Raw genomic sequence first — 27,477 nt, forward strand, 5'->3', positions numbered from 1 at the left:
TGATGTACGTCTTGAAAGATTTTTTTTTTAATGTTACGCCATTAGCCACAGAAATATCACTTTCTAAACGGAATCGCATGAATTCCCTGGACCAAACTTTCAGAAGCGCAGAAAGCATTCTTCTCTTCACTTGGCTGGGACTCTTCCGCAGTGCGAAATGAGCCAGATAATATTCAGCTCTTGTTCCTTAGTCACCAAACTCTCTTTCCATGAATCCAATAAGTGTCTATTAAAATAAATAAACCCCTAATGATTCGAGATAACCTAATCAAGAAAGCTGAAATGGATAAAAGACTAACTAGAATGGAGAGTTCTGTCACGGGCTTCAATGAATTCTTGATGAGGAGGTCACCTGAACCTTAAAAGCTTTACACAGTGCATTTTGTTCCAGTTCAAGGTTAATAATTTTATACCTTGAATTTACTAACGAAAACTGATCAGTATTTTTTCCTCTTCCAAAATTTCAGACTAAACACTAAATCATTGGCTTTATATAGTAACTTCAAATCCTGGCATATTCCTAGATTAATAGAAATGAAGTTTTTTGCAGTTCCTGGTACTATATTCCTGAATAAAAGGGACATTGAAAGATTCTGTGTATTTAGGTTCCCAGAGTTCAAAAGAGCACAACACTGAGGATATCTCCTGTAGGAGAGTAAGACTAGTCAGTGGTTAAGACAATGGACTGGAACTCTTGTGACTTGGGTTCCCAGCTTTACCAGAGATTTTTTGTGTGACTTTGGGCAAATCAGTTAATCTGTGCACCTCAGTTGTAAAATTGGGATAATATTTCCCTACCTCATGGAGTTGTTGTGAGGATAAATTCATTATGTCTGTGAGGTACTCAGTAACTATGTGTAATGGACATATAAGTGTCTAAACAGATTTTAGAGAAGATTGTAGAGAAGACACTGGTGTCTAAGGGCTTGTCTATACTTACAGCTAAATTGGCACTGCTGCAATTGACGCAGCAGTGTCAATTTAGCAGGTCTGGTGAAGACCCGCTAAGTCGATGGAAGAGCGCTCTCCTGTTGATGTCTGTACACCACTTCTCTGAGAGCGTCTCCTATCGACACAGCAGTAAGTCAATCTAATTACAGTAACTGAGTTAGTGTAACTTAGGTCGACTTACAGCTTTAGTGTAGACCATCCGTAAAGGTACACAGAGAATTTAAGATCACTGGCTCAGGGGCTTATCTTTTTATGTTTGCCATATGACCTTATGGTACTGTAAAAGAATAATAATACCAAACTATGAATCAAATGGGTGTGCATCACACACTGAGATTCATAAGCACCATAAAGGTTCTCTGGAACTACAGTGATATATATATATATATATATATATATATATATATATATATATATATATATATATATATATACACACACACACACACACAAAATGAATATCTGAGTTCGGACATACCCTTCCAGTGCTAACTGTAGGATATATGTGTCCTGTTGTGCATGTTCATTAACAGCTAATTAGATGCTCACTTATAGGATTGTGGAGGGGTACAAAATATATCTATAATTATTTAAATGAGAATCACCTTACCATACTAAATATAGCCTCATAGAGTTGAAGAGGAGAGAGAAAATGATAAAAGCAAGGAGTTTCTGGAGTTAACCACACCCCCATGTCCTTAACTCAACCTCTTTGTTCCTAGGTCTTATGGAATCTTTGATCCTTTCTCAGAGGAGGACTGCAGCACAGTAAGCTATGTCTACACTGCCGCTGAAGATGTAACTTCCTTCTCAGGTAGACATATACACGATACCTTTGATGGAGCTAGCATGCTAACAATAGCAGAATAGACAGGCTGCACGGGCAGCAGGACGGGCTAGCTGTCCCAAGTACGCACGTTGGGTTTCAGATGGGATCGTACTCAGGTGTGACCATGGCTACACTGCTATTTTTAGCATGCTAGCTCAGGTATGTCTACCTAAGCTGGATATGACACCTCCAGCTCCAGTGTAGACATACCTGTGTTTGCCCTATTGCATGGGTTCTCAATCTGGGACTCAAACCTGCCCTGGCCATATTGCTAAATGGGAAGGGGGGCCCAAATAAATCCAAGCTAGATGGCAGGAGTTTCCAGTACAGAAAAGAGGGCTCTGCTTTGGGAAACACTGAGAAACGCTCCATGGCCTGCAGTAGTTTCCTTGCATTTCATCTCAATATCACTAGCCTAGTTTTTTGTACTTAATTTTCCTGGGTTTTATTTATGTTTTTAAAACTGTGTAAGCATAGAAACATATTGGGCCTGATTCTGCTCTTAGCTACACTTGTGTAAGTCAGAGATGCTCAGTTGCGTTTCTCCTGATTTATACAGGTGTGAGTGAAAGCAGGTATTGGCCTCTCGTACGTCAGAAAATCAGGCCATAAATGCCTGTATTTAAACTGCAAAGGACCAAACTTTAGATAAAAATATACACATAATGAACATAAATGGTTGTTAAGAAGAAAGTCTGAGATTAATGGTCTCAGAACTGAGATCATTACAGGGGTTAAATTCCTTAAAGAAGGCTATCACCACATTGTCTTTGCACCTTTCCCTTTTTGAAGCCCCGCACCTTTCATTTACCCTGATTTCCAAACACCACAATCTGTGTTCTCCTAAGAACCCAAAACCCTCACTCCTCTAGCTGCTAAACCTAACCTGCAATGGGATTTAAGAACAGAGATGGATGGGTATTAAATTAGAGGCCAATTCATTCCACCAGTGGATAATCCAAATTAAAGCAGCCACTTTCATTGGGTACCAACTCTTTCTCCAGGAAGAGGGCAAAAGAAATGGGTCCCGCTGGCTCCTGGCTGTGTGAGAGGCAGCTCAACATTAAGGATTTTTTTTTAAATGTCAGAACATCCTTGTCTGATACTCACCGTCAGTTAACACTGTGAAAATCTCACAGTCATAGGTATTGCGGTTGAAAGAACAAGAGCAACTGCCTTACTAGTAAACTGGACTGATCCCGGTGGTCAGAGTTGGGGAAGAGGGAAAATAACAGGGGAAGCTTATGCAACACTACAAAGCAAGCCTAACCTGGGGAGAACAGCAAAGGAATGAACCTTGGAGAAGAGTGCAATCAGACTCTCCTTTAATATTCTCTCTCTCTTTCTTTCTTCTCTCTTTCAAATATTATTCCCCCTGCAAATATAGGGATTTTCCAGAGCACTGTGAGTGGCATTACTTCCATGGAAATCAATGGTAATGCTTACAGTCATTCAAGGAGAGCAGAGTTAGGCTACACAGAGTGAAACCCATTGCTAGTTCTTAAATGAATGAATGTAAGGTTATTTGCTGAGAGTCCCAGCGCGCGTGATGGGGGAGGGAAGGGAATGTCCTACACAAGTGAACCAATCATTTGCTTTCCTTTTTTCCTAGCCCCTCGAATTCAGGCCAACTCGTGTTCAATGTCACCCCCACAGCAGGCGCTGACATCACATTAGCTGGGGAATCTTACTGGAGCACACAGCTAGTCTATGGGTGTGGTCAGTAAAGGGTCTTCAGGAAAAGAGGAGGTGCAGCACACTTCTATTTCTATTTTAAGACGACCCATCACTCTCACAGATCTTGGGAGACAGGCCAGTCCTTGCCTACAGACAGTCCCCCAACCTGAAGCAAATACTCACCAGCAACCACATACCACACAACAGAACCACTAACCCAGGAACCTATCCTTGCAACAAAGCCCGTTGCCAACTGTGTCCACATATCTATTCAGGGGACACCATCAAAGGGCCTAATAACATCAGCCACACTATCAGAGGCTCGTTCACCTGCACATCTACCCATGTGATATATGCCATCATGTGCCAGCAATGCCCCTCTGCCATGTACACTGTCAAACTGGACGGTCTCTACGTAAAAGAATAAATGGACACAAATCAGATGTTAAGAAGTATAACATTCATAAACCAGTCGGAGAACACTTCAGTCTCTCCGGTCACTCGATTACAGACCTAAAAGTCGCAATATTACAACAAAAAGACTTCAAAAACAGACTCCAACGAGAGACTGCTGAATTGGAATTAATTTGCAAACTGGGTACAATTAACTTAGGCTTGAATAGAGACTGGGAGTGGATGAGTCATTACACAAAGAAACTATTTCCCCATGTTTATTCCCCCCCCCCCCCACTGGTCCTCAGACGTTCTTGTCAACTGCTGGGAATGGCCCACCTTGATTATCACTACAAAAGGTTTTCTTCTCCCTTCCCCGGCTCTCCTGTTGGTATTAGCTCATCTTAAGTGATCACCCTCCTTACAGTGTGTATGATAACACCCATTGTTTCATGTTCTCTGTGTATATAAATCTCCCCACTGTATTTTCCACTGAATGCATCTGATGAAGTGAGCTGTAGCTCAAGAAAGCTTATTCTCAAATAAATTTGTTAGTCTCTAAGGTGCCACAAGTCATCCTTTTCTATTTCAGGGACAATCACTTATTCGTCCGCACTCCTTAGTGCCCCGTGTAAGACAGTTCCACACTCCCGCAGCATGTCATGGTAGCTAGGACCTCTCAGCACGGTGAATGCTGGAGCACCACAGGGAGTGGGCAATGCTGCCTTGGCAGGGCTGTGAAACCAAACAAACATCAGCTCAGAATCCCTTCTGAACTGGCTGCTGTGGGGGACGTTCAACACAACCTTACATTTAGTTCATTCCAGACAAGAGTATTCGTGGGTCCTCTTTTAACCTTCTGCTTCATACTTTCAAACTTTGCGTCTTTTTTTTCTTTTTTCAATTGGGACAGGAACAGGCTTATTTTCATTTCAGGAGAACGGCTGGTGTTCAGTTCTGCCAGGGGAGGGCTCAGTTGCTGCTCATTTTAAGCATTTGAACTGGCACAGACTGACGCTGGTGAGCCACCCAAATTATTTTTGGGTGGTTCGGTGCCTCTATTTCAAGATTCCTCTGGGTAAAATGACAGGAAGTTTGCAGGCAATTTTGAGCCAAACCTCAGAGAGACTGGTTTTCAGTCTGTGCTAAAAGCTCCTTATTAAAAACTGGCCTGTCCGGACTGTGTGTGTAACTTTGATATTTGCATGAATCAAAGAATAAGGGGCACGTTTGCAAAATCAATTGTGCAGGTTTTATATTTACTGCACGTTTACCACATATGTCATTTATTACACAGTGGAAAACCGTTAAATGCACAGTAGTTGTGCCAAGTGGCATTATGCTTTTAACAGCTTTATTCGTTTAACAGCTCCAGTTCTCATTATATTTTGCCATGTGGTATATGAGATTTTTATGCATTTAACAGTTTAAAAGGGTTCCATGGTATTTTCCTTTTATGTATTTCATATTGTGCCTGTGTGTGTGTTGGGTTTTTTGGGGGGTTGTGAGCTGTAACCCAAGCACCTCCACATAAGACAGCAAAGGGAAATAACAATTAAGAAGGGAAAGAGAAAATGAAGAAAGGGGAAAGGAATCAGCCTATGCCAGGATATAAATACATATATGAGTAAGGCTCTTAGAATGGTATCAATGGCTTTTAATGCCTTGTTTAGATGCCTTTCAATATTTTCATCAGATTTATTTTACTTCAGTTTGAACAGTATTGTTTTATTGCCTGAAGGAAAGGAAAATATATTTATATATTTTACGAGTAGAGAGTGTGCGCATGGGTAACACCCCCCCACCTCCCCCCCCCCGGTTGATGCCATCTCATAACAAAACTGCCCCTTTCACACAGACTTAAGCATATCCCTCTTAATAGTCACCAACGCACTCACTGTCCGCCCTATACCAAACTCTGTCCCCCACTGTCTCCATAAAACTATTCTGGTTGGGGTTTGTTTGCGTTTTTTTGGTAAACAGCTGGACAAAATTTCCATTTCATTGATTCCTACAAGAATTTTAGCCCCACTTTGAGTTCCCCAGTATGAATTTTTTGCATCCAAGGTGAGAGCTAGTCTAAGTGAACTAAGTGTTAGCCCTTCTCCCCCAACCCCTCCTTGTACAATGGCAAGGACAGATAGTGAATTATCTAAAAGGCAATACTGTACACAGTATATACTGCACATAAAACAAGAAATATCTGCCTCAGATGCAGTTTCCCATTGGTTTCCCACAGTTAGGCATTTAAGAAAAATAAAGAATTTATCTCCCAAATGAGGAGGAGCTTTGGAGGGTCCTTGTTCCACTACCAGAAATTTTAGGTTATGTACCACAGTGGGGAGGGAGGTGTGTGCATCTGAGTGAGAGGGCCCCAATGTGTACAAAACCAATACCAACTACATGGGATTGTGAGCTGGTCCCTTTTCCATCCTGTTTTAAAAGGAAAAGGAAACCAGCAGGGAGGCAAAAGACAAAACATGACAGGTTCCCCAGAGATTATTATTATTGCAGGAACAGATGTATTTTTATTGATGGGAGGGAGGAGGAGAAGGGTCTAATCCCAGCCCCAGAATTTGCTCTTTTAAAAAATCACTCACCTGACTTTTATTGGCAGCCACTTTGGCAAACAGGGCCTGAGACACCTTGGCCCTTTTCATCTCCTGTTGGATCTCGTCATAAATGGCAGCTGTGATGTTGACGTTGGCGCCGTCCACCTTAATGGGGAGGTCTGTTGTCGGTGTTGAGGTTTTGGCCTACCAAGAGACCATGAAAATAATAATTAAAAAAGTGCTGCTTTCAGCCCAGCCATCTGTGCAGAAATTATCAAAGGATTTCAGTCAGCTGATGCCAAACTGCATTAGCTACAGAGGGACACTTCCTGTCCATTATTCTAATCAGGTTAATTGTGATTGGAAATAATTGCAATGCATTCCTATAGGACGTGCAGGGCCCTGTCAACCCTCCCTCTCTCTCCCACAGCATGTTTATTGAACAGCTCAAAGACGGGATAGGTAGCTGGGGCTCTAAGCTGCAGGCAGACAACTAAGTTTGTACTGCCAACCTGCAAATGCAGCATATATATGGGGATATGTCTTTTTCTTTTTTTATTCTAAAAATGGCATACCTTGGAGGAAGAGCCAATTCTCCCAGAAAAAATGAGTAAATGGGTAGAGGTCTCTAAATAATAAATTATTACTCAATTTAATGCACTCCCTCAAGTCTCCCTCATTCTTTATTAAAGCTATACGTATGTCATTTGAGTATGTATGGTTTCCCATCATTATCATCATTATGCTAGCCAGCCAGTCACCTAATTTCACCTAGGAAATCAGTGGAAATGAAAAAAAAAATCATTTAATAAAACCAGGCTTTGGCATGCCTTTGATGTGCCGCCCTCATTCTCCTTAACTCATATTGCGATTTTGTGTATTCTACTGCACTCCTTTTAATTGAATGATTTCCCATCCGCTCCTGTGACAAATGAAGGACAATAATGGAGGATGCCAGCCCTTCCCCAGGCTGTGCTAACCCTAAAAGATTTGTACCAATGCAATCCACCAGGCTGCTGCAAGATTTTTATTTTAACTTCCTCAGCAGCACTAAGACTTTACTGGCGAGTAACAGATCAAGAGCGATGACATGCCCTTCCACTGGTGCTTTTACAGTAGGACGCTCCGTAATCTGTGTCAGCAGCATCAGCTCCTCCGAATGCCAGCTTCCATTCATTTTCCAGAGGCTAAATAGCAGAGGTATTCGAGCTGATCTAAACTAGGTTTTAACTCTGAAACAGCTCACCCTGGAATCCCTGCACCAGAGAGGAAGAGCCCTTAACGAAAAGATGAATGTCACAAGTATAAAACTGCCTGCTTGCAACTGAGATGCAAAGGGCTTGAGAAATAAATGAGCCCAAGTGGCAAAGCTCACAGCACATTCCAGATCCAAACCTTCCCAGAAGTTCTGAGTGTATGTATTCCATTCCCAGATTTTGATTTGGCCCTTTGTAAACCTTTGCAGCTGGTCCCTGCCTTTATATCTGCAATTCCCTGGAGTCTGGGGTAGTTATGACAGGGTTTTGGTTCAGGCTCATTTCTAGTGTCAATTCTTAGCTGGACACAACTGCACAAATGTCTGTATGTTAACAGAAAGATTACCTGGGCCAATCAGAACGTTCTGAGCTCCCTCTCTTCTCTTCCTCCTAGCTCTTCCCACCCCAAATCCTTTCCTCACCATGGAAATCTTCATTGATGGCCCCATCCAAAGCCCACTTAAGTCAAAGATCTAAAGTCACCCACTAGTTCCAATGGACTTCTTTGGATGACACCTTAAATCTTGAGGGGATTAGGTGCCTAACTTTCAACCCCCAGGTTTGAAAACGGTCTTGATGCTACCGTAAAGTTGGCCGTTATTGGAATCTCTCAGTGCAAATAATAAGCAAAGGAAGAGGGTAAGTGGGCAGCAACAATGAAAGAGCTCTTAATTCCTGTCAGTTACTGCTGCATACCTTCCTCTTTCGTAAAACAGAGTGGAGAGAGCTGGCCAAACATATGCAACAACCTTTTAAACTCTCAGAATTTGTTTTCAAAGCACTCAGATCCTTTTGCTGAGTTAATCTGGTGCTTTGCTCCTCACGTTGGTCCTGAACAACACCAGAACATACCAAGGAAACACCCCCGGTGGGGATTTCATCACCAGCGCAGAATTACAGACGGGTGCTTAACTCCCCCTCCCTGTTATATCAACCCCACACTGCCCTTATTACATATTAATAGTAGCTGACGATACCCTCTCGTTTAACCCTCCACACTGAAAAATCATTCCCAGAACTACTGCCTCAGGAGACTGGTATCTATGGAAACAATGTTTCAAAATGCCATTAAATCAACTTCTCTAGCACTGTAGCATAATTCCTAGAAGGACAGTACAATTCTCCCATCTAGCTACCTTTGCTATGTCCAAGGCCCCTCTTCTTCTTATTTAGAACATCTCCACTGGGAGGCTGCACTTGCAGGAATCACTGTACAGGAGATCAAGAAGATACTGGCCTCACCCAGGCTAATACGATGTATATGGGAAGCAAAGTAAAACATGCTGCCTACGGGCTGGTCAGCAGCCTTGTTTTCAGGGGTGCCTACAGCCTTGCCACTGGCGAGTGCTGAAGTAGGGCTTCACTGGTGCCCAGACGCTGTGCTGGCCCACTGCAGGGTGAGGAGCTGCTCCCGGCGTACTCAGGAAAAGACAAGCACTGAGGGCACAAAGCTCTATCTATCACTGTTGCTCATCAATAAAACAAATATGTAAAAAAAACCCAAAACCCTGCTGCCTCATTCAAGTCAAAAAGTAAAGTGAGCCTTCGGCCTGAAGAAGAGCTCTGTGCAAGCTCAACAGCTTCTCTCCCCCGCCTTGTCTCTTTAAACTTTTATAATCAGATTTTCTAACAATGCTGAGCTCTGAAATGGGAAGGTGTTACCCATTATCCTCATTTTACAGATGGGGGAAAGGAGGCAAAGAGATGAAGTGGCTTCGCCAGCAGGTTGGGGGCAAAGACATGATCCAAACTCTGGTTTTCCAACTCCCGTGATCCATTGAACCACACTGAAAGCTAGAGTGCCCGGAGCCAGAGTGCCTCGTATGTAACTCTAGTTGTGGAATTTATCCTACTTGAACATTTGTGTGAATGAGCAAATCCTTTAATATAATAATTAATTCAGAAACACATGTGGTTATGATGTTTTAAAGTTTCAAATAGAACAGTTGTCTCGACAAATCCTTATTTTCATGAGATGGAAACTGGGAAGATAAAGTTAGTTAGGCCAATGACCTGGGTTTGCAACACAAAATTCATTTTCAAATTTGTGTGAGTAGAGTATGCTAGAAAATTACCTGCAATTAACAATTCCTTTATGTAATGTGTAGGTATAAAGTGCATTAAAATGCCAGGATGTATTTGAGCGACCTCAATTGTTTCTACAGAAACAAAATCATGTCTTTATAACTAATCAGTCTGTGCTACGCTACTGCCAATAACAGGACTGAGAGTTGCGGCATCCAGGCTACAGATCTCAGATATGAAAAGTACCCAGTAATAAGATTAGAAGCACAGATAACATGTACACAGAACTACAACTTAAATGCTTTACAGACTTGAAAATACTACAGTTACTAAAGCAGGATGATGAGACATGCCCATTCATTAGTAAAGTTTTGAATCAAGTTTAATGCTGGCACTGAGCTGGCTTAGCTCTGCAGTGAGGAATTTCAAATTAAAGCAATGCAAATGTTGTGATGACAAAGGTAATTTGCTGTAATCACAATCTCCTTCTAAGCACACACCTCTTTTTCAGAAGCCTGAATGTCTGTGAGATTATTTTCAGTCAGCGAGCAGGGGAAAATACACTGCAGTCTGTGTGCCCGCATTCTCTTTTTCTAGTGACAGATAAGCATCGTATATGGGGAGTTAGGAAAGTGGGTGGTAACACAGCAACGATAAAAGTGCAGAGAAATCTGAAGCTATGTCAATCAGACAATAGTTGGTGGCAAATAGAAAGCAGTGATCTTCTGTTTCAACACCCCACCCACCTGACATCTCCATACTTGTAAGTAATTACAAAAGTAAACCTCTAAAATAAGGACTCTGATGAGGCAGACTATTGAGCAAACTTATTTCGATGCGATTCTCATTCACTGGGAGCCATGTACTCTGTCAGCCACACACTCTTATTCACTGCAAATCACACATGAACCCAGGTCCAGCTCTTATCTCTGCCCTGCCCACTGTAATAGACACTAACAATGTAGGACATAAGTTAGAAACACGGCTCTTTCCATAATCCATCATGTCGTAGCCATACAGTGGACATACACCATTACTCTGTATACACAGCACATGTATCCTCTCTTGTGTACTGAAATACCTCTTTATATTTATGGCATGGATCATAGCTAAAGTTGTTACAGTGCCTTGCTGACAGCCAATAAACACCTCTTAACAGCAACTCCAAACCCTACAGAAGAAATTTCCAAGACACATCTAGGTGCGGGGAACAACAGACAGGAACATAGTGAGAAGCCCCCTCTCCAAGATATGTGCAGGATCTCAAGCCAAAGAAAAAGTTAAAGCGGGGTTGCGCCTTACCTGGGGGGTTCTGGAAGAACTCGGACTGCTGGCTGCCGAAGACACCATGCTCACATTGGGGTTCATACTCCTCTCTCTCTCGTCCTGATATATACGATCCCGCTCTGTGTCAGGCAGGTTGAGGAAATTCTGCATTGCCCTCAAGTTTACCAGGAGGGATTGGGAAGCTGTCCTAGGGTCTTCTTCTTTACGCAGGATCTCTGACAGCAATCCCTGGTTCAAAAAATTAAAAAAAAAAAAGCCAAGTCATGTGTTGATTTTTTTTTTTTAATTTGTTTGGTGTAACCATGCGGGTTGCAATGCTGAGAACCTACATCAGATTCTTAAGGGTTCTCCAGAAGGGACGCTTTGTAGGAAAGTGTTTGTCTTCTGGGGGCTGTGGTTTATTTTGGGAATGTCCTATTCTAACGCTCTAACAACAATCTGAGCACAGAGATGCTGGATAGAAAGGTAGATGCCTGAGCAGAATGGCAAAACTGCAATTACTACCAGGTACCTCCTGAAAATATTTTAGGAACGGTTAGATCTCTCCCTCTCCCTGCTTGAAGCTGGGAACACTTGGCAGTCCTGTTCATCTTTACAAATCTGCCAAGTTTGGTAAATTTAGTTCCGACATTTAAACAGCACAGGAGGTTTATTTTAAAAACAAAAAAAAACCAAAAGAAACAGCATTTGGCTGGGTTTTGATGTTACAGTCCATTCACTTCAGTCTGGACAATTTTTTCTCAGAGGAGAGAATGCAGCAAATATGAACCTATCTCCAGGGACTGGTTACTTTCACCCTTTATTTGCTGCATCATTTAAATCATGGACCTCACAATGCCAATATTAATTAATGAATAACATTCCTTCAGTGTTTACGAACACTTTCATGCCAGCAGGTAGCCAGTATAGCAGAAGGCCCTCAATTCAGGAGGATTTAGGGACACTAAAGTGTTATTTAATAAGGCCCTCAAATCAACAAGAGCACTTAAGCCCATGTATAACTGTAGGCACTACCTTGAAATCAATGTCACTATGCACAAACCTAAGTGCTTTGCAGGATCAGGGCCTAAGACAAAAGGCAATTTATTAGATCATACAGGATGTACCATTGTCCTCACAAGGCCATACTATATCTGCCACCGGCTTATTGATATGTGTTTCACTTCCACAAGGTAATACTATGGTAACTTCCTTCAACATCTTTGTTTAAATTTATTCACATACAAGCAAGAAGCAGAGAAGGATTAGACTCACAGGGAGAAGAGGTATAATTCAGTACTGGGCATGCCAGTCAAGAGGCTCAGAGTTGGAGATTTCAAAGTATTAAAAAGGCTGCTCTGTCCCATAACATTCATACACCCTGCCCACCTAGCAATCTATCAAACTGAAGTATTACTCCCAGAAATACTGCCGAGAGAAAAAGCTTTCTGCTGGGAATTCCATTACATAACTAATGAAGCTTACCTAAAGCCTTCACCGTTAAATGGTCAATATTTACCAACCAAATACTGGGGGAAACTGGGGTACCTCAGAAAAACAACTGTGTGGAAACCGTTGTCAAAAATATATCTCACCGTTACTTTACAGTCACGGCCCAGTGAAATCACATTACAGTTACAGTCAATCTTACTGCAGTGCTCTTGTCATGCAGCCACATACTAGAAAACCTGAAGTATTTACTCTTGGCTTATTTTCTCCCCTCACATCAAATAGACCCCAATACCCTTGTTGGACATTTCCAAGACAGTTGACCAGTGACCAAAAGCCAATATTTTCCAGTGTTTATTGGCCTTATTCACTACACTTATTGACAAAACCAACAGTCTAGAAAAAAACACCCCATGTCTGCTTACATCTGCTCACACACTGCCAGAACATACACAGAAGAGGTATGTTTGAACCATGATCTGTTATGGAAGAAGCCACAAAACTGTTGTCCACAGACCACTGGTGGTCCCCAAGAGCTGACTGGTCAATGTCTCTCCTTAAAAGAAGCTAAAAATACGTTTTCCTAATATTACTTTAGTATGTAAGCCACTGTGGTAGCTGTTACAGAAGTGCAATGGCATTGCAAATGGGAGAGGATTGGGGCCGTGCGATGAGAAGTAGAAGATGGTCAGTGAGGCAACCAGCCTGTTGAGATGAGATCCACACTATCGGAAAATTCAAAGACCCTTTAGTGTAATGGTAATGGCTCTTACTTCGGTTACCCACCGAAATCATTGACAGTACCATGTATCGTGTCGTTGGTATAGCTGTAAAAATGTATTAGAGACAGTACAGTTTGGGGACATTTCAAAATGCTTTTCAAGTTTTCCAGACTAACGAGCCCATGGAGGGATTAACTGAAAGAGGCAAGATATAATATATATTTGGTTTACAGTATTTTTCACTCCATGCATCTGATGAAGTGGGTTTTAGCCCACAAAAGCTTATGCCCAAATAAATTTGTTAGTCTCTAAGGTGCCACAAGGACTCCTCGTTGTTTTTGCTGAAAGAGGGATGGATGTCCTAGAGGTCTAAACTGTGAGATTTGACCTTAGCCCTTTGCCATTCCAAGGTAGATCTATCCAGTTCCTCCAGTTTTCCTTTAGAGTAAATGGAAAACCCTCCAAATTGGATAAAAAAATTAATAACCAATTTTACGAGTTTCCTAACTCTTGATTCTCTGGCTGTTTTGGGGACATACCAGAAACAAATTAAAAACAAAAACAAAAAAACCACCTCAGCTTCCAAAATATTGCGTGATTTGGTGATTTTTCCTTATGCTCACCTTTCTTCTCCTCCCCAGCACCAGGCTGATTTGAAAAAGAAACTTGTGAGCAACAGGAATGTACTCTAAGACAGAGGTTCTCGACCTTTTTCTTCCTGCACCCCCACCCCTACCAACATGCTATAAAAACCCCACACAACATGTGTATCACAACAAACTGGTTTTCTGCATATAAAAGCCAGGACCAGCATTAGGGGGTAGCAAGCAGGGCAACTGCCCCATGCCACAGGAGGCCCCATGAAACTAAGTTGCTCAGGCTTCAGCTTCAGGCCCCTGTGGTGGGGTTTGGCTTTCTACCGTGGGCCCCAGAAAGTTCTAATGCCAGCCCCGCTTGGCGGACCCCCTGAAAGCTCTCAAGGGGCCCCGGACCCCTGGTTGAAAACCACAGCTCTAAGACAACTTGCACTGCTTCCTCCTTCCTACTCCCTCTCCCTCACTCCAGCATGTCTGAATTTATGGTCTAATTGTAAAAAATGGAGATCAGACACATACACAAAAGTGCACCAGCAATTCCTTACAAGTCCAGTCACTGACTCCATACTTAATCAGGTAGTTGCATGTACAAGTGGCTCTGCCGGTGCCTAAACTTTGGAATGCATATTTCTAGACTCGTGCAAGCAATCGAGGTAACTGCACACCATCTGACACAGCTCCAACTTTGAGGAGTTGAGCTCTCTATGTACACCGATTCCCAATCACATTTGTGCATGTGGGAAATTTGGCTGTACAAACGTTATACTGAGGCTCAGTCCGCCTCGAAAGATGAGGGTGGATGTTTGGTAGCCTTATGAGCTATGTTAATAGTAGGACAGATAATGAGAAATGACTAACTCAGAGGGAAAAATCCCATCTCCTTCTAAGACTGAAGAGAACCCTGTGATGCAGTGCACCAGTAAACAATGCCAGATAGATCGCAAAGTGACAGAAAAGACAATACAATAAAATATCTTGAGAGCAATAACATTTACATTAATATAATTCTGAGCTACCAGAGTATACACAAAGTAACCAGCAAGCAACATTATAAAAAATAAAGTGATACTAAATAATCTGTTCAGCCTTTTTGTCACCTGCAAAAAATTAGGCTTTCAGTATGCAAAACATCTTCCTTCCAGAAAAACAAATGATCGTGATTTCACTTAATTGTAATTTAATGAGGCATAATTTATTTTTTAAAATGATATACACCAGGTGTGTGGTGAGGAAAGCAGCTCAGCCAGACAAACCCTAGTGTTTCTATTTTTGAGAAAAGCCTAAAGCTAGCCAAAGACTGTTTTCATTTCTGCAAATTATGTTTCTGCTAGAGGGGGCTAAGGAGGGAAACCCACAGCATTCATACATTTGTTATAAAATTCCGATGGCTAAATTAGCTCATTCCAACATACATACATTTCCCATATTAAAAAAAATACACACACATTTGGCAATTTGCAGAGTAACGAGCTATGCAAACTTAAAGGGACACTCCAAGGCCTGTCTAGTCTAAATTGAACTTAAATGAATAAACGGATATTCTTCAATCAAACAGAATCCTTAAGATACCCACTTTTAAAAAGTATTTTGACAGGAATTGTGCTTCTTTTTCCACCATAATGCTTATTGGTTTAAAACCATCTCAAGTGATGAGTGATTAAAACAGATGTAACAGTAAATTTAGGCCCTGCTTCTAAACAACATTGTACACATTCTCGGAGACCAGGTATCATACATGTGTACAGCTTAGCTTACATTTGGGGCTTATGCCAGGCACTGTATTTTATTTTTTTATTACACACTGTGCCAATAACTGACTACAAAAAACAAACACAGAGGTAGAAAAAGCAGCATATTTCCAATCAAAATATAAAACTTTGCAGGTATTTAAGTCTAGAATAATTTTGTCAGTGTCTTATGCTAGTTGAGAATTAGTACACAAAACTTTACTACTGGCTTCAAAAAACGAGACAGTTAATATTTTGCACAAGTCCTATGGAGCCTTGTTTGTGATCTTATTTTATTTTGATTTTGCTACCGACAGAATCTCCACTCTGAACAACCGGAACCTCAGAAGGAAGTCCTGTAATCAACTGTGGACAAGCAATTGGCAAAGTGCTGTGCACCTCCTAAGAGAGGATGTCCACAGTAGAGGCAACCAGAGCTATGGGTGCTCCACACCTCAGGGGATTGGACCCATGTGAACCAGGGTGGTACTGGAAAGGGTGGTGATTTAGGTTTGCCTGGCTCAGTCAATAGAGGCTGACTGTAACCTTTAATTGCCAGGCAACCTATGGACTTAATCCAACGCTGAAGTAAACAGGAATCTTTTTGCAGTCTTCCCAATGGACTTTGGATCAGGACCTGGAACTGATAAAGGACTCAATGGAAAGAATGATTCTATTGTCCCTGGCTTAAAAAAACAACAACCCACACCTCGTTTTTTTAAGCAAAGCATTTCAGAAGCAGTTTGTGTTGAAGGTGGAAATTAAATTGCCGTGTGGGCCAAATCAATGCATAGGGCCACAGGAGCAAAAAGAATAGTCTAATGCTAAAAGGTTCAAACAAGGCTCAGGACAACCACAGCCTCTCCTTTTTGCGCCACAGCCTGCGTGGAGTTGAATAGCGTGGGCAAAACGTGAACAAATCCCAAGCCTGTCTTTCTGAGACAGGGTTTTAAAAGTCTGGATAATTTTTTCACACTACTTTTTCTTTTTTGTGCACCTCTGCCCTTCCTGGCTTTGGACAAGAGCAGCATGGAAAGTGCTGAAACAACTGAGGGTATGTCTACCCCCAAAGAAAAACCTGCGGCTGGCCAGTGCCAGCTGACTCACGCTTGTGAGGCTCGGGCTGTGGGGCTGTTTCATTGCCATGTAGACTCCCAGGCTTGGGCTCTACGACCCTACAGGATGGGAGGGTCCCAGAGCTTGGGCTCCAGCCTGAGCCAGGAAGTCTATACAGCAGGGAAACCCCCCGGCAGCCAGAGCCCCGCAAGCCCAAGTCGGCTGGCAAGGGGCCAGCCGAGGGCGGCTAGTTGCTGTGTAGACGTACCCTGAAAGACTTGCTGTCGTGGCATTTCAAGCCCAGTCAGAACCATGAGAAAGCCAACTCCACTTCCCAGCAGGTCTGGATAAGATTCAGATGAGCACCAGAAGCTTTGGTGCTCCTTCAAATTCAGCCTCTGGATCTCAGGGATGAGCGACGGTGACAGCGCCCCGCGTGGGGGGCGAGCAGTCTTTTCCTGCAGGAGGGCAGGCGCTGAGGCACGCCACCCCCCTTTTTATGAATGAGAACTCTGAACTCATCCCTAGGGGGTGATACTGAAACTACACCCCACAGTATCCAGCAGTGAAATCTAATTTTACCATACTAAAATGACCAATTTTAGATACAAACTATTACTACCTGCAATCAAAAGATAGAAAAGGAATGTTGCAAGGTGCACTGTCCTTCTGTAACCTCTCACTTTTATCAGCCCTCAGGCTTATAAAGGAATTTCACATTCTGTATACTTCGTGTCAAGACAAGTCTTTGCCATGACATTTCTCCAACGGCAACACTTATATTATTGGCAGCTGTGCCGAACAGACCATTAACAAGGGTGTTATATGAATGGGATACTTTGAATGGTTTTGAAAAGACAATTCCTAGCCTACAAGCATCCAACAAATGACAAAAATATCTGTGCAAGAGTGTGTACTGAAGATGTTCCTTATGGATTATCAGGATTCTGAGGACCTAAGGCCATTTTCATTATTTTCCATTTTTTGACATCTCTGTACCCTGGCAATTCTTCCAGTTCAATTTTGCAGATCGAAGAAGTTTGGATAGACAATGGAAGTTTTGAGCGCTTCTGCAAACCAAGCAGCACTAAGGTTCATCCATTCATAGCTGAGAAAATGCAATGTTACACGTATGTCCTGCCACTTGAACAATCCTTGTAACTTCCCATGGGACAAATTCTGATCTCACACAGTTGTAAATTCAAATTAACTGAATCCATTGCTTCAAAGGAGTTAATCTGGATTTATACCAATATAACTGAGAGCACAGTTGGCCCCTGACCTACCAGAGTCGTGGAATACATCCCATCAGCTCCTCATTTTTTTAAATCTTGATTCCCAGATTCACTACCTATAGTCCTGATACAAGTCTGATTCTTAACACTCATTTAACTAATGCTATAAATACAGACATCTCGAGAGATGTCTGCTTAGGCATGAAGTGACGGCATTTAGTCTGATTTGAATACAACACATTCAGGGGGCAACAATGTCAATTTGATTTTTATTATTAAAATGAAATGTTTAAATTCTCAAGCAAATGGTGTTATTGCACTAGTTTAATAAAGCCTCTTTTTTATTATGGCAGCTCTTTTTATGAGGGAAGACAGTGTGTGTGTGCATGGGGATCTGCATGTTGGAGCTGGGGGAAAAGGAGGCAGAAGAAAAAAAAAAGAGAGAGAATATCTGCAAATGCCGTGCCATTTATATGACATACAAGAAAAGAAAACCCAGAAAGGGAGCAAGACATAGCACATACTTTGTATATCTGTGCATTTGTTTCCAAGGATCAGAAATCCTGTGTATCAGCTGAGTAGGCAGGAGCAGCCTCCTGCAGAACACATTCTGAAAGCCTGACTCACATACTACTTAAGATCTTTTCATCCAGCCTATTGAATACAATTAAGTTAATTGAAACTGAAAATTTGGGTACTGTAAAACCCACTGTTGGAACAAATATCCCATGTACCAAAAATCTGCAATTTATTAATTTAAGCATTTCCCTTACAGACTGCCTTCTTTCCTGTGCATACAACAAAATGCGGCTTGTGCCACATTACACACAAGACTAAAACAAGCAGGCAGCATGAAAAGGTTTCAGGCAATGAGAGAGAGTTTTCTTTGCAAACAAACAAAAACAGGCCCTTCCTAATTGAAAGTCTACGTAGAATGGTGCAGACACATGAATGTCTAAACAGATACCAACCAGAGGATTAAATGCTGCTAGTCTTCCTCCCACTTAAGTCAAGGCAAAGACACTCACAAGTGAAAGTGGACAGGATTTGGCTCACAGGCAGCTATACATGGAAGTTATTTTGACAAAATATATTTCAAACCAGAGACCTCGATTTTGCTGCCATTTAAGTCAACTGGAATTTTGCCAATTCAGTCTAATGAGAACAGAATTAGACCCATACCGATGCTATTTTTTCCGTTCAAAGCTCTTCAGTATAAATGGAGATTTGGTATAACTGGAACTTTCTTACCCTATGCACCACTACTGTAGTATCTCAGCTCCTCAGAGACAGGAATAAAATACCTTCCTGACCCCTGTGAGGCAGCTTCATTTTCCAGATAGGAAAACAAGGCAGAGAGATTGGGACTTGCCCAAGGTCACACAAGGAGTCTGTTGCAGAGCTAGGAACTGACCCCAGGTCTCTGAGTCACAACCCAATGCCTTAATCACTTTCCACTCTGCACAACACAATGCACTGAAACTACCTGGGCCTTTTCCTTTTATTTCATTCCAAATGGAGTTTCATTACACCCAAGTTCAATGAAATGGAATTCCACTCCTTCTATACTCTAGATCCCTCTTGCCCAAAACTATCTTCAAGCAACAGCCAATCAGCTACTAGCTGAGCTAGGCAAGTCAAATCTTCAAACTAGAACACTGATTATTCCCATTCACAGCTAAAGAGTTTTAAAAAGAAACAGGGGGTGAGGTTGTTCTTTGGGCAGAGAGTTAAAAGTGGCCTCTTCAGCACTGAAGATGCTTGCTGCTTTTTTTTTTTTTTTTTTTTGTCAGCTCTCTTTGTATCTGGCACCATGACTGTTTCATTCAAAAAGCCTCAGGTTCACTGATATTCCCAGTTTCTGCAGCTGTTCAGTAAAACAAGCACTGGCCACTCGCCCAAAAATTTTATTAACTTTGGCTACTGTGTCAAAACATTGGCAAAAAAGATGCCTTTAAAAAAAAAAAAAGACTCAAAACAGAATACATTTGTTTGGTCTATAGGCTTTTCAGTCCATCGGGGGTCCCTTGAGCAAAGAGAACAACAGTTCACTAGTCTACTAACTGAGTCTGCTTGTTCCTGTAATATGGAGCTGATCTTTTGTTTACAGCACCGGCAGCTTTCCCGGTTAGAACTCCAGATTCTCCATCATGCCTTTGCTGCACGGAAAGGGACATTAAAGAACGGGAATGAATTGTGTTTATTCTGCTTATGCTGACACAGAGACCTCAGTTCTGGAGTCAAGCTGCCTGTTGGTCATCTGGGGACTCCCTCGCAAGTGAAGTTCTAAGCTTTAGGGATCACTACAGCAAAACTGAAATTGTCTGGAAACTTTCCAGAGAATGAAAGGATAATTTATTCATCCAAAAGTGTCTTTTAAAAGAGTCTCCCTCTCACGGTTGTTACATTCTGTGCCGGTACATTTCTAAATGCATTATCAGCCTTCAGCCTGATACACTAGGTTCTGGCAAAACATTTTGATTGAGATTTGAATACCAACTTTGCAGAAACTTCAGACTGAGTGAATCAGCATGAATTTGCAACGGGGGCTAAGGAAGAAGGTGCAAGGAACTCTCTGCCCTGAAGAGAGCCAGAATCTAAGCGTGCTCCTTACACACAAGGTATGAGGTCATAGCATCACCAGTGGGGCTACACATCTCAAAAGGAGAGCGGCTAGCCATGGCTCAGCCTCGCCTTCCACAACAGCTGGCAACCTCAGACCAGCCCTGAAGGGAGCTCACCCACCTGTTTTAGGGCACGTCTCCACCTGACAACTATGCCAGATTAAGGTAGGATGTAAATCTGAAGTGGCATAGATCTTCTGGAATAACTCCTTGTAGATACCCTTATTCCGGGATAAGAGTGCCTTTGTCTGGGGTTTCTATAGTGCCCCTCACCATCCTTTCTAAGTCTTTGCTCTCCCAGCGCATTCCAAGGGGCATTCTGCTCTTCTCGGTCTTCTGCAGAAAGCCTTTTGAAGCCTCTCGTTCACCTTTGACCCTTTAGAAGGCTATGGCTTTAAAAACACACACATACAAACACACCCCACAGCTACAGCTATGTCTATGAGTGGCATCTGCCCCACATTTAACAACTTCATTCATGGCAGCAGCTAAACCCGGTGCCCATTTAAACCCAGGTCTCCAAGAAGTAAATAAATGGTGGATTTTCACCATTTATCAACCCTTCCTTGTTTATTTTCTAAAGGATTTTCATGGCTGTAAATAACCACCAAAATCTGAAATACTGAAGTCTTTTAAAACAAGCAAGGAAAAAATGCAAGATCTACCATGAATAAAGTATTTTTATAGCAACTTTCTACTTACAGTTCGGTTTAATGTAAACATGCTTATTCATATGCTTTTCCTATTTTAAAATACAGATATTCGGGATGCCTGCATAGCTTGGGGTTGGTGATGAAACACCGAGAGCCTTTCGCCGTTAGGGCACTGATTTGAATTAGTCAGTATGTACTACATACACAGCATTTAAGATGTAAAGCACTATAGGCCAGACTGGAACATGTGACTCATCGCAATAGTCCCACTGAAGTCCCCAAGACCACTCCTGTGAACAACAGGTAGTGAAGACAGTGTCTGCACATTCCTAACTCCTCTGGGCCAGCTAGCCAAGAAGACAGCAGAGCTCTGAAAGGGAACTCAGGCCAGAGATTCCAGGGAACTGAGTAGAAGGATGACTATTCCTCTCTGAGCTAACCTGTAGCCCCGCCCCTACCAGGCCTGGCAGAATAGCAAAACATGGAACAGTACTGCCTTTACCTAGGGGGAATAGCCACACTAAGCAGAATGCTATCAATTTAGATACATAGAGGGGGCCCATTGCTTCGAGCAACTAACAAACTGTACTTCACACCCACCTGGTGAGGTAGAGCTGTCCTATTATCCCCACTTTACAGATGGAAAACTGAGTCACAGGGAGACTCAGTGACCCACCCAGGATGTCTATAGCACAGCCAGGAACTGAACTCATGTCTCCTGAATCATAGTCCAGTGCCTTAACAGCAAGAATACCTTTTCTCCACAGCCTAGATCCTCCCTCCACTTATCCTGTGTGGCCCCTAGGACATGTGGGTATTTTGCTGAGGGGATAGGAGGTGGGGGTGAGGGGGAAGGAAGGTAGCTAAGTGCTATAGGGGCCCATTGTGGTTTCTCATCTCTGTGCGCACCTGAAACTTCCAGTTATGCTAATATGAGTTACTGCATATAGACCCCAATGTCTGCAAATTAAAACAAAGTCATATTATGTACCCACAGTCCTTTGCTAAAATGAATCTCTCAGGGTACGGCTATACTGCAAAGGGAGCCATGCCGCAGCAAGACTGCCTTCAGAGCTGGGCAGCTGGAGAGTGGCAGCTTCTGGCCAGGATCCCAGCTCTGAAGTCAGAACTGCCACCAGCAGCAGCGCAGAAGTAAGGATGGCCTGGTATGGTATTGCCACCCTTACTTCTGCACTGCTGACGGCAGGGCTGGGCCCTCAGTCAGCAGAACCCCCACTCTCCAGCCGCCCAGCTCTGAAGACAGCGCAGAAGTGAGGGTGGCAATACCGTACCCCACCTAAAATAACCTTGTGACCTCCCTGCACTCCCTTTTGGGTCAGAACCCCCCAATTTGAGAAACACTGGTCTCCGCCCTGAAATCGGTATAGTATAGGGTAAAAGCACACAAAAGACCATATTTCACAGGGGAAGACCAGATGTCATGGTCTGTGACACGTTTTTCATGGCCGTGAATTTGGGAGAGCCCTAGTTATGAACTACAATATTAGCAGCAATCTCAGAGGAGACTACGGCTGTGTACATCCTTGTGGGGGGGGGGGGGAATCTCTTCCCAATGTTCACCCAGAGCTCCCATCACGGCTAACTGGTTCAGAGGTAAGAAGGGCTTTGAAAAACATTGTTTTGTGCACAACCAAATTAAGTATTTTGAAGCTTATACGGGAACTCCCGACTTGCTGGAATTCCAGACTATAATTAAAACTAGTAATAATTATTATTTTCTCTCTGTGGGCCTCAGAGCACCATCCTGGTTCTAGTGAGTACTCGATAATGAGCCTCAGAATGATATAATACGGTGTGTTCAAACTACTACTGTGACTCAATAAAGATAAAACAAAAGAATGCACAGTAATTAGCCGAAGGAATTAACCAGAAATCAGAGCAAGTCACACTTTCTGAGGGTATCTGACGCACGTTGTTTCAGAATAAACTTGCTAAATACACTAATTTCAGATCTTTCAATCCAATTAAAAATTATTCCCCTCATGAGCAACGTAGAATGAACAAATTGTTGCTGCTAAATACTCACTGCAGATTTCTTATCCACAGTATGGATAACTATTGCTTATTCTGCACGCCGTCACATGCAAAACTTTCATCAACCTCAGTGGGTGCTCTGGGCGCTCAGACAAATGCAGAATTTGCAATAAAGATCTGTGGTGAGGGCTGCAGAGGAGTGTTCTGCCTGGTATGCAGATTATAACATAGCCAGAGGCTTAAGCAAATATTGCTGTCTCAAACAAGCTGCGAACTTTAAAGTTTTAGGAGAAGCCTCAGAAGTTACTTGAATCACGTGACTTTACCTCTGACTTCCTTTTCTGACCTTCTCCCTCCCACACACACACACACGCATTTGTTAGGCATTTGTTCCAATGGATTTAGCCTAGTTTGGATCAAAGCTTCCCCTACTTCATTTAACAGATTTGCTCAGATGGAAGGTCTCAGGGGAGAAATGATGTTAGTAAGAGGGGTTTTTCAGCATCTGAGTATGTAGGTCATTGGACTTTAAAATAAATTAGAGAATAGTTTATCTATTAAACAAGCTTCACGGTACATATTTTATGAAGCTATCCTTAATTATAGGTTAATGTACGGCACATAACCACCCTGTAGAAAGATTACACACTGGACCGTGATTTGGTGATTAATACAGTTATTAGCTAGTTGGTACAAGAATTTTAATGTACATAGAAAAATTGCTACAAAAACCTTTAGTTTTTAAGGTCAAGGATCCTTGTAAAATGTAACAAATCTGAACACTTCACTATTTGCCATGCCAGTGGGCTGGGTCTGCTCTGCCTTAGCACACAAGCCTTGGGAGGCGCAGTGGGGGGCAGGGTGACAAGAGGTGAGGATCCAGCCTCTGTCTTATTTTCTTTTTGTGGTGTTTATTGAGCCTTTGAGAATGTCCACGGATAAGTCTTGTGCACCACTAGTGAGTCAGGTCCTATCTGAACTCCTCTCCTACCTTTTCACCTGGTGGCTGAGTATTACTCGAGACATTGGTCTCTGGCCAATGGGAAAACAAAAAGACAGAGCTAAGAAATTTTTATTTAGAATTAAAAGCAAAGGAGAGAGAGGCACCAAAATGTGGCAAGATACTCTTGTTAAAATAACGTGCCCTAGAGTATGTCTACACAGACTGAGGAAGCCTGTGACCACAAGCCTCCGAGCCCAGGTCAACAGACTCAGGCTCGCAGGGTTCAAGCGACCATGCTAAAAAAAGCTGCACAGACAGTGCTTTTAAGCTGTGGCTTGGGCTGGAGCTGGAGCTCCGAAGCCCAATCCACCCGGCCCCACCCCCCCAGGTGCCAGTGCTCAAGCTGCAACGTCTACACAGCTATTTTTAGGGGTGTAGCGTGAGCCCTGTGAACCTGAGTGTGTCGACCTGGACTGGGAGGTTCACTGCCGCGGGCTGTGTAGGCATACCCTAGTGATCTGCTGCACTAATTCCAACGCCTCGTGGCCTTCTTAATGTTACGGTCTTGCACTCTAACACACTCAGGCTGAAATTATAGTAATTTTTTTTTAATGGATGTTAAAGACTTGTCTCTTTTGGGACGGTTGTTATGGATTGTGTAACACAGGACGTTAGCATCCGGGTGACTGTAAGTCAAGCATGAAATTTAATTTTTCTTTATGTAAAATGTGCCATTTGTATAATATCCATTTGTGAGTTCATCTGAGGAAGACAGACATTTAAAACAAAAAGTCTCAAAATGCTAATGCGACCTGAAAATAGACCTCAATGGGAGCTGAGCATGCACGTCTAAGTGTGACAGGGTAGGATGTGTCTGCATCAAATTATGAACTCCATTCTGCTCTCTGTGCTAACATCAAGTTGAAACTTGCCTGAGGGCAGCATATTGTACAATATTCCAGACAGAGCCCTGCCAAGGAAAGGTGGTTGATGCCTCCTTGGAAGAGTATTACTGAGAAGACATCAAGACTGTAATCTGGAGCCATCAACTCCGATTGTCTCTCATCTGCTGTCATGACCCCATGGAACAGTGTTTTGGGGGGATTTGGGGGAGAAGTGGGGGTTGAGGGTATTTGGGTGGTAACACCACATCTCCTAAAGAATGGTTCCAGACAAGAGGTCCAAGCCTGGGACCGTGCCCTGTAGAGCCACAGATCTAAAAGCAGTGACTAGACTTGGTTTGCTTGGAAGCACATGAGAACCAGCAATTGAGTCTGCACACAGAAAAATGGTGACCATACCAAATAGCAGTAGGCCAGGTTGTAACTCTGAGAACAAACTGACCCTGCCATCGGGCTAGTTTGTCATACAGATGCAAAGTGATATATAAGAGGAGAAATGTCATAACGTTATTATATCCAGTATCCTCTGAGGTGTTTAACATTCAATATCTTTTATAATTATGGATATTGTGACAAAGTTACAATATGTCTTAAATCCACTGGACCTATCCCAGGTCACCACAAGAAAGTGAAGAAATGTTCTGCAGATGAAATGCTCCAGATTTCAAATGATCCCACAGGAAACTGTGGTAGGATCTCCACCACAGATGTTAATAGATGATATGGGCATATGCAAAGGCTGTGCAATTGTTCAGAAAGGGCCTGACTGGCCTATCTCATATGTCTGCCTTCTGTTGCTGTTCTGGATATCTGACATTGCAGCACTCCATAGATGACACACAGGCATAGCTCAGGATTTTTACAATGTCAAAATCTGGTCACCCTTTACATGATATAGCAAAATGGCCGATTTAATCTAAAAGCTCTACGAGAACCTTTACATTTTGGGAATCAGGTTTTGGTTTACCGCATACTTCCCATTCAGCTTCAACAATCTTGCTAAAACACAGCCTCACATTCAGTGAGAGTCGTAGAATCAGCAGAGGCAGTATTACTGCTGACCTCTTGTTCAAGTTCAAAATATGTCATTCTGTCAATACCATCTACCTTAATTATACTGAGCTTTATATACAACAGGTTATGATCCCAGGAGGATGAAAAGCTTTTCCAAATTAAAAGCAGCATTTTGAAAGGGAAATACTCAGACATTCCTATGTAGTTTTCATTTGATATCCTCAAGGCTAACCCCAGAACTCAAAGTCATGTTGACTGAAAGTGCATGTTTTGCTGGGTGTAGCCATCTTATGAATTTATTGGCAGAAGGGAAGTAATAAAAATGTGCTCCATGCTTTAATTAGTTCCCTCATAACATGGTATTTCCAAAATGGCTGTGCCAAAGAAAATCATTACTCCAGGAGAATCGACAAAGGCACTGTGCAGTGTGTGGCACAGACCTCCAGGAGACAGGGGTGATACAAATACACACACTTGTCCGTGTTTTGTCTTGCTTGCAAAGCTGAACTAGAGCTTCACATGGGCTATTTACATAAAGTTTGTGCTGTATTTTTAAACATGAAATCCTGTCATCACTACACTCCTTCAGTTTTTTTACAAAATAATACAGGTTGGAGATCCATGTTTTGTATGTGAATGGCAACTGGCATGGAATAAATGTATATGGGAGGCCCTTCATGGACATGTATGTATTCAGGTATTCCACGTGCTAGCATAAAGGTGAGAAGGTTTTCTGCACTCACGTGATACTATCTTGTCATTATTTGCACATTAATGAAAGAGACCATTAATGTGATGCTATCAAACATGGTCTACTGCAAATGGCAGACGGCTCTCCTCGTGGCTATTCATCTGCAGGATTGAAAGCCAGCTCTGAGAGTTTCATCAGACTCACCCACTCACCTCTGCTGCTCTGGGGCCCCCACAAACACCACAATATCGGCATCAGTGGCAGATGCTACAGCAAGGAAATGAGGTCTGACGCCAGCCCAAAGACTCCCCCGGCTCCCAAGAAGGCAAACAAGAAGGCTGATGGCAGAAGGGGATAGGGGGCATAATGTCCCTCTTCCTGCCAGTCAGGCAGAGGCAGCTGTGGAAGGTTTCAACAATGAAGAAGAGTTCACGGAAGAGACAAGGGAGGCAGATTTGAGGAATGACAGATATGAAGCTAGGGAAGCTCTAGGAGGGACAAAAAGAAATAACTGGCAAGGCAGGAACTGAGAGAAAGATCAAAATACCGGGATACTATGCCAAACTCTGGCTGGCTGTGGAAGAAACAGCACTAAAGAACTGCTCCTCAGAGAAAGACTGTTCCCTTTCATTGTACATATGGCCCAATGCCATGGTCTCAAGCACTTTTTGTTCCCTGGAGCAATATTTTACTGATACCTCCTTTGCAACTAGTCGCTATTTGTAATTTGTACATACACTGGTTACTATAAATACCATGCATATCATGAAATAGCCTGTGTGCACATGCGCACACACACACGGACCACATGGGGCAGCTCATGGGGAGGCACAAAGCTTGCCCTTTTCAGCCCCGAGTCCTGAATCTCATCTGGATGGGAATCAATCCAGCCCCCAGTACCATCTGGAGCAGTCTGAAATC

At 42.6% G+C, this 27,477-nt stretch overlaps 1 protein-coding gene across 1 annotated transcript in view; it reads right to left on the reverse strand.

Moving 5' to 3' along the window:
* The window catches only part of SATB2 (SATB homeobox 2), a 156,292-nt gene that overhangs the window by 35,003 nt on the left and 93,812 nt on the right, over positions 1-27,477 (reverse strand). Inside the window, exons 7-8 of the mRNA XM_077830025.1 lie at positions 10,986-11,198; positions 6,451-6,606 (exon numbers count right to left, since the gene is read on the reverse strand). Of these exons, the coding sequence (XP_077686151.1) occupies positions 6,451-6,606; positions 10,986-11,198 (369 nt within the window). The remainder of the gene's footprint in view (positions 1-6,450; positions 6,607-10,985; positions 11,199-27,477) is intronic.

The sequence above is a fragment of the Eretmochelys imbricata genome, chromosome 11, assembly GCF_965152235.1.
Source record: "Eretmochelys imbricata isolate rEreImb1 chromosome 11, rEreImb1.hap1, whole genome shotgun sequence".
Classification (NCBI taxonomy): domain Eukaryota; kingdom Metazoa; phylum Chordata; order Testudines; family Cheloniidae; genus Eretmochelys; species Eretmochelys imbricata.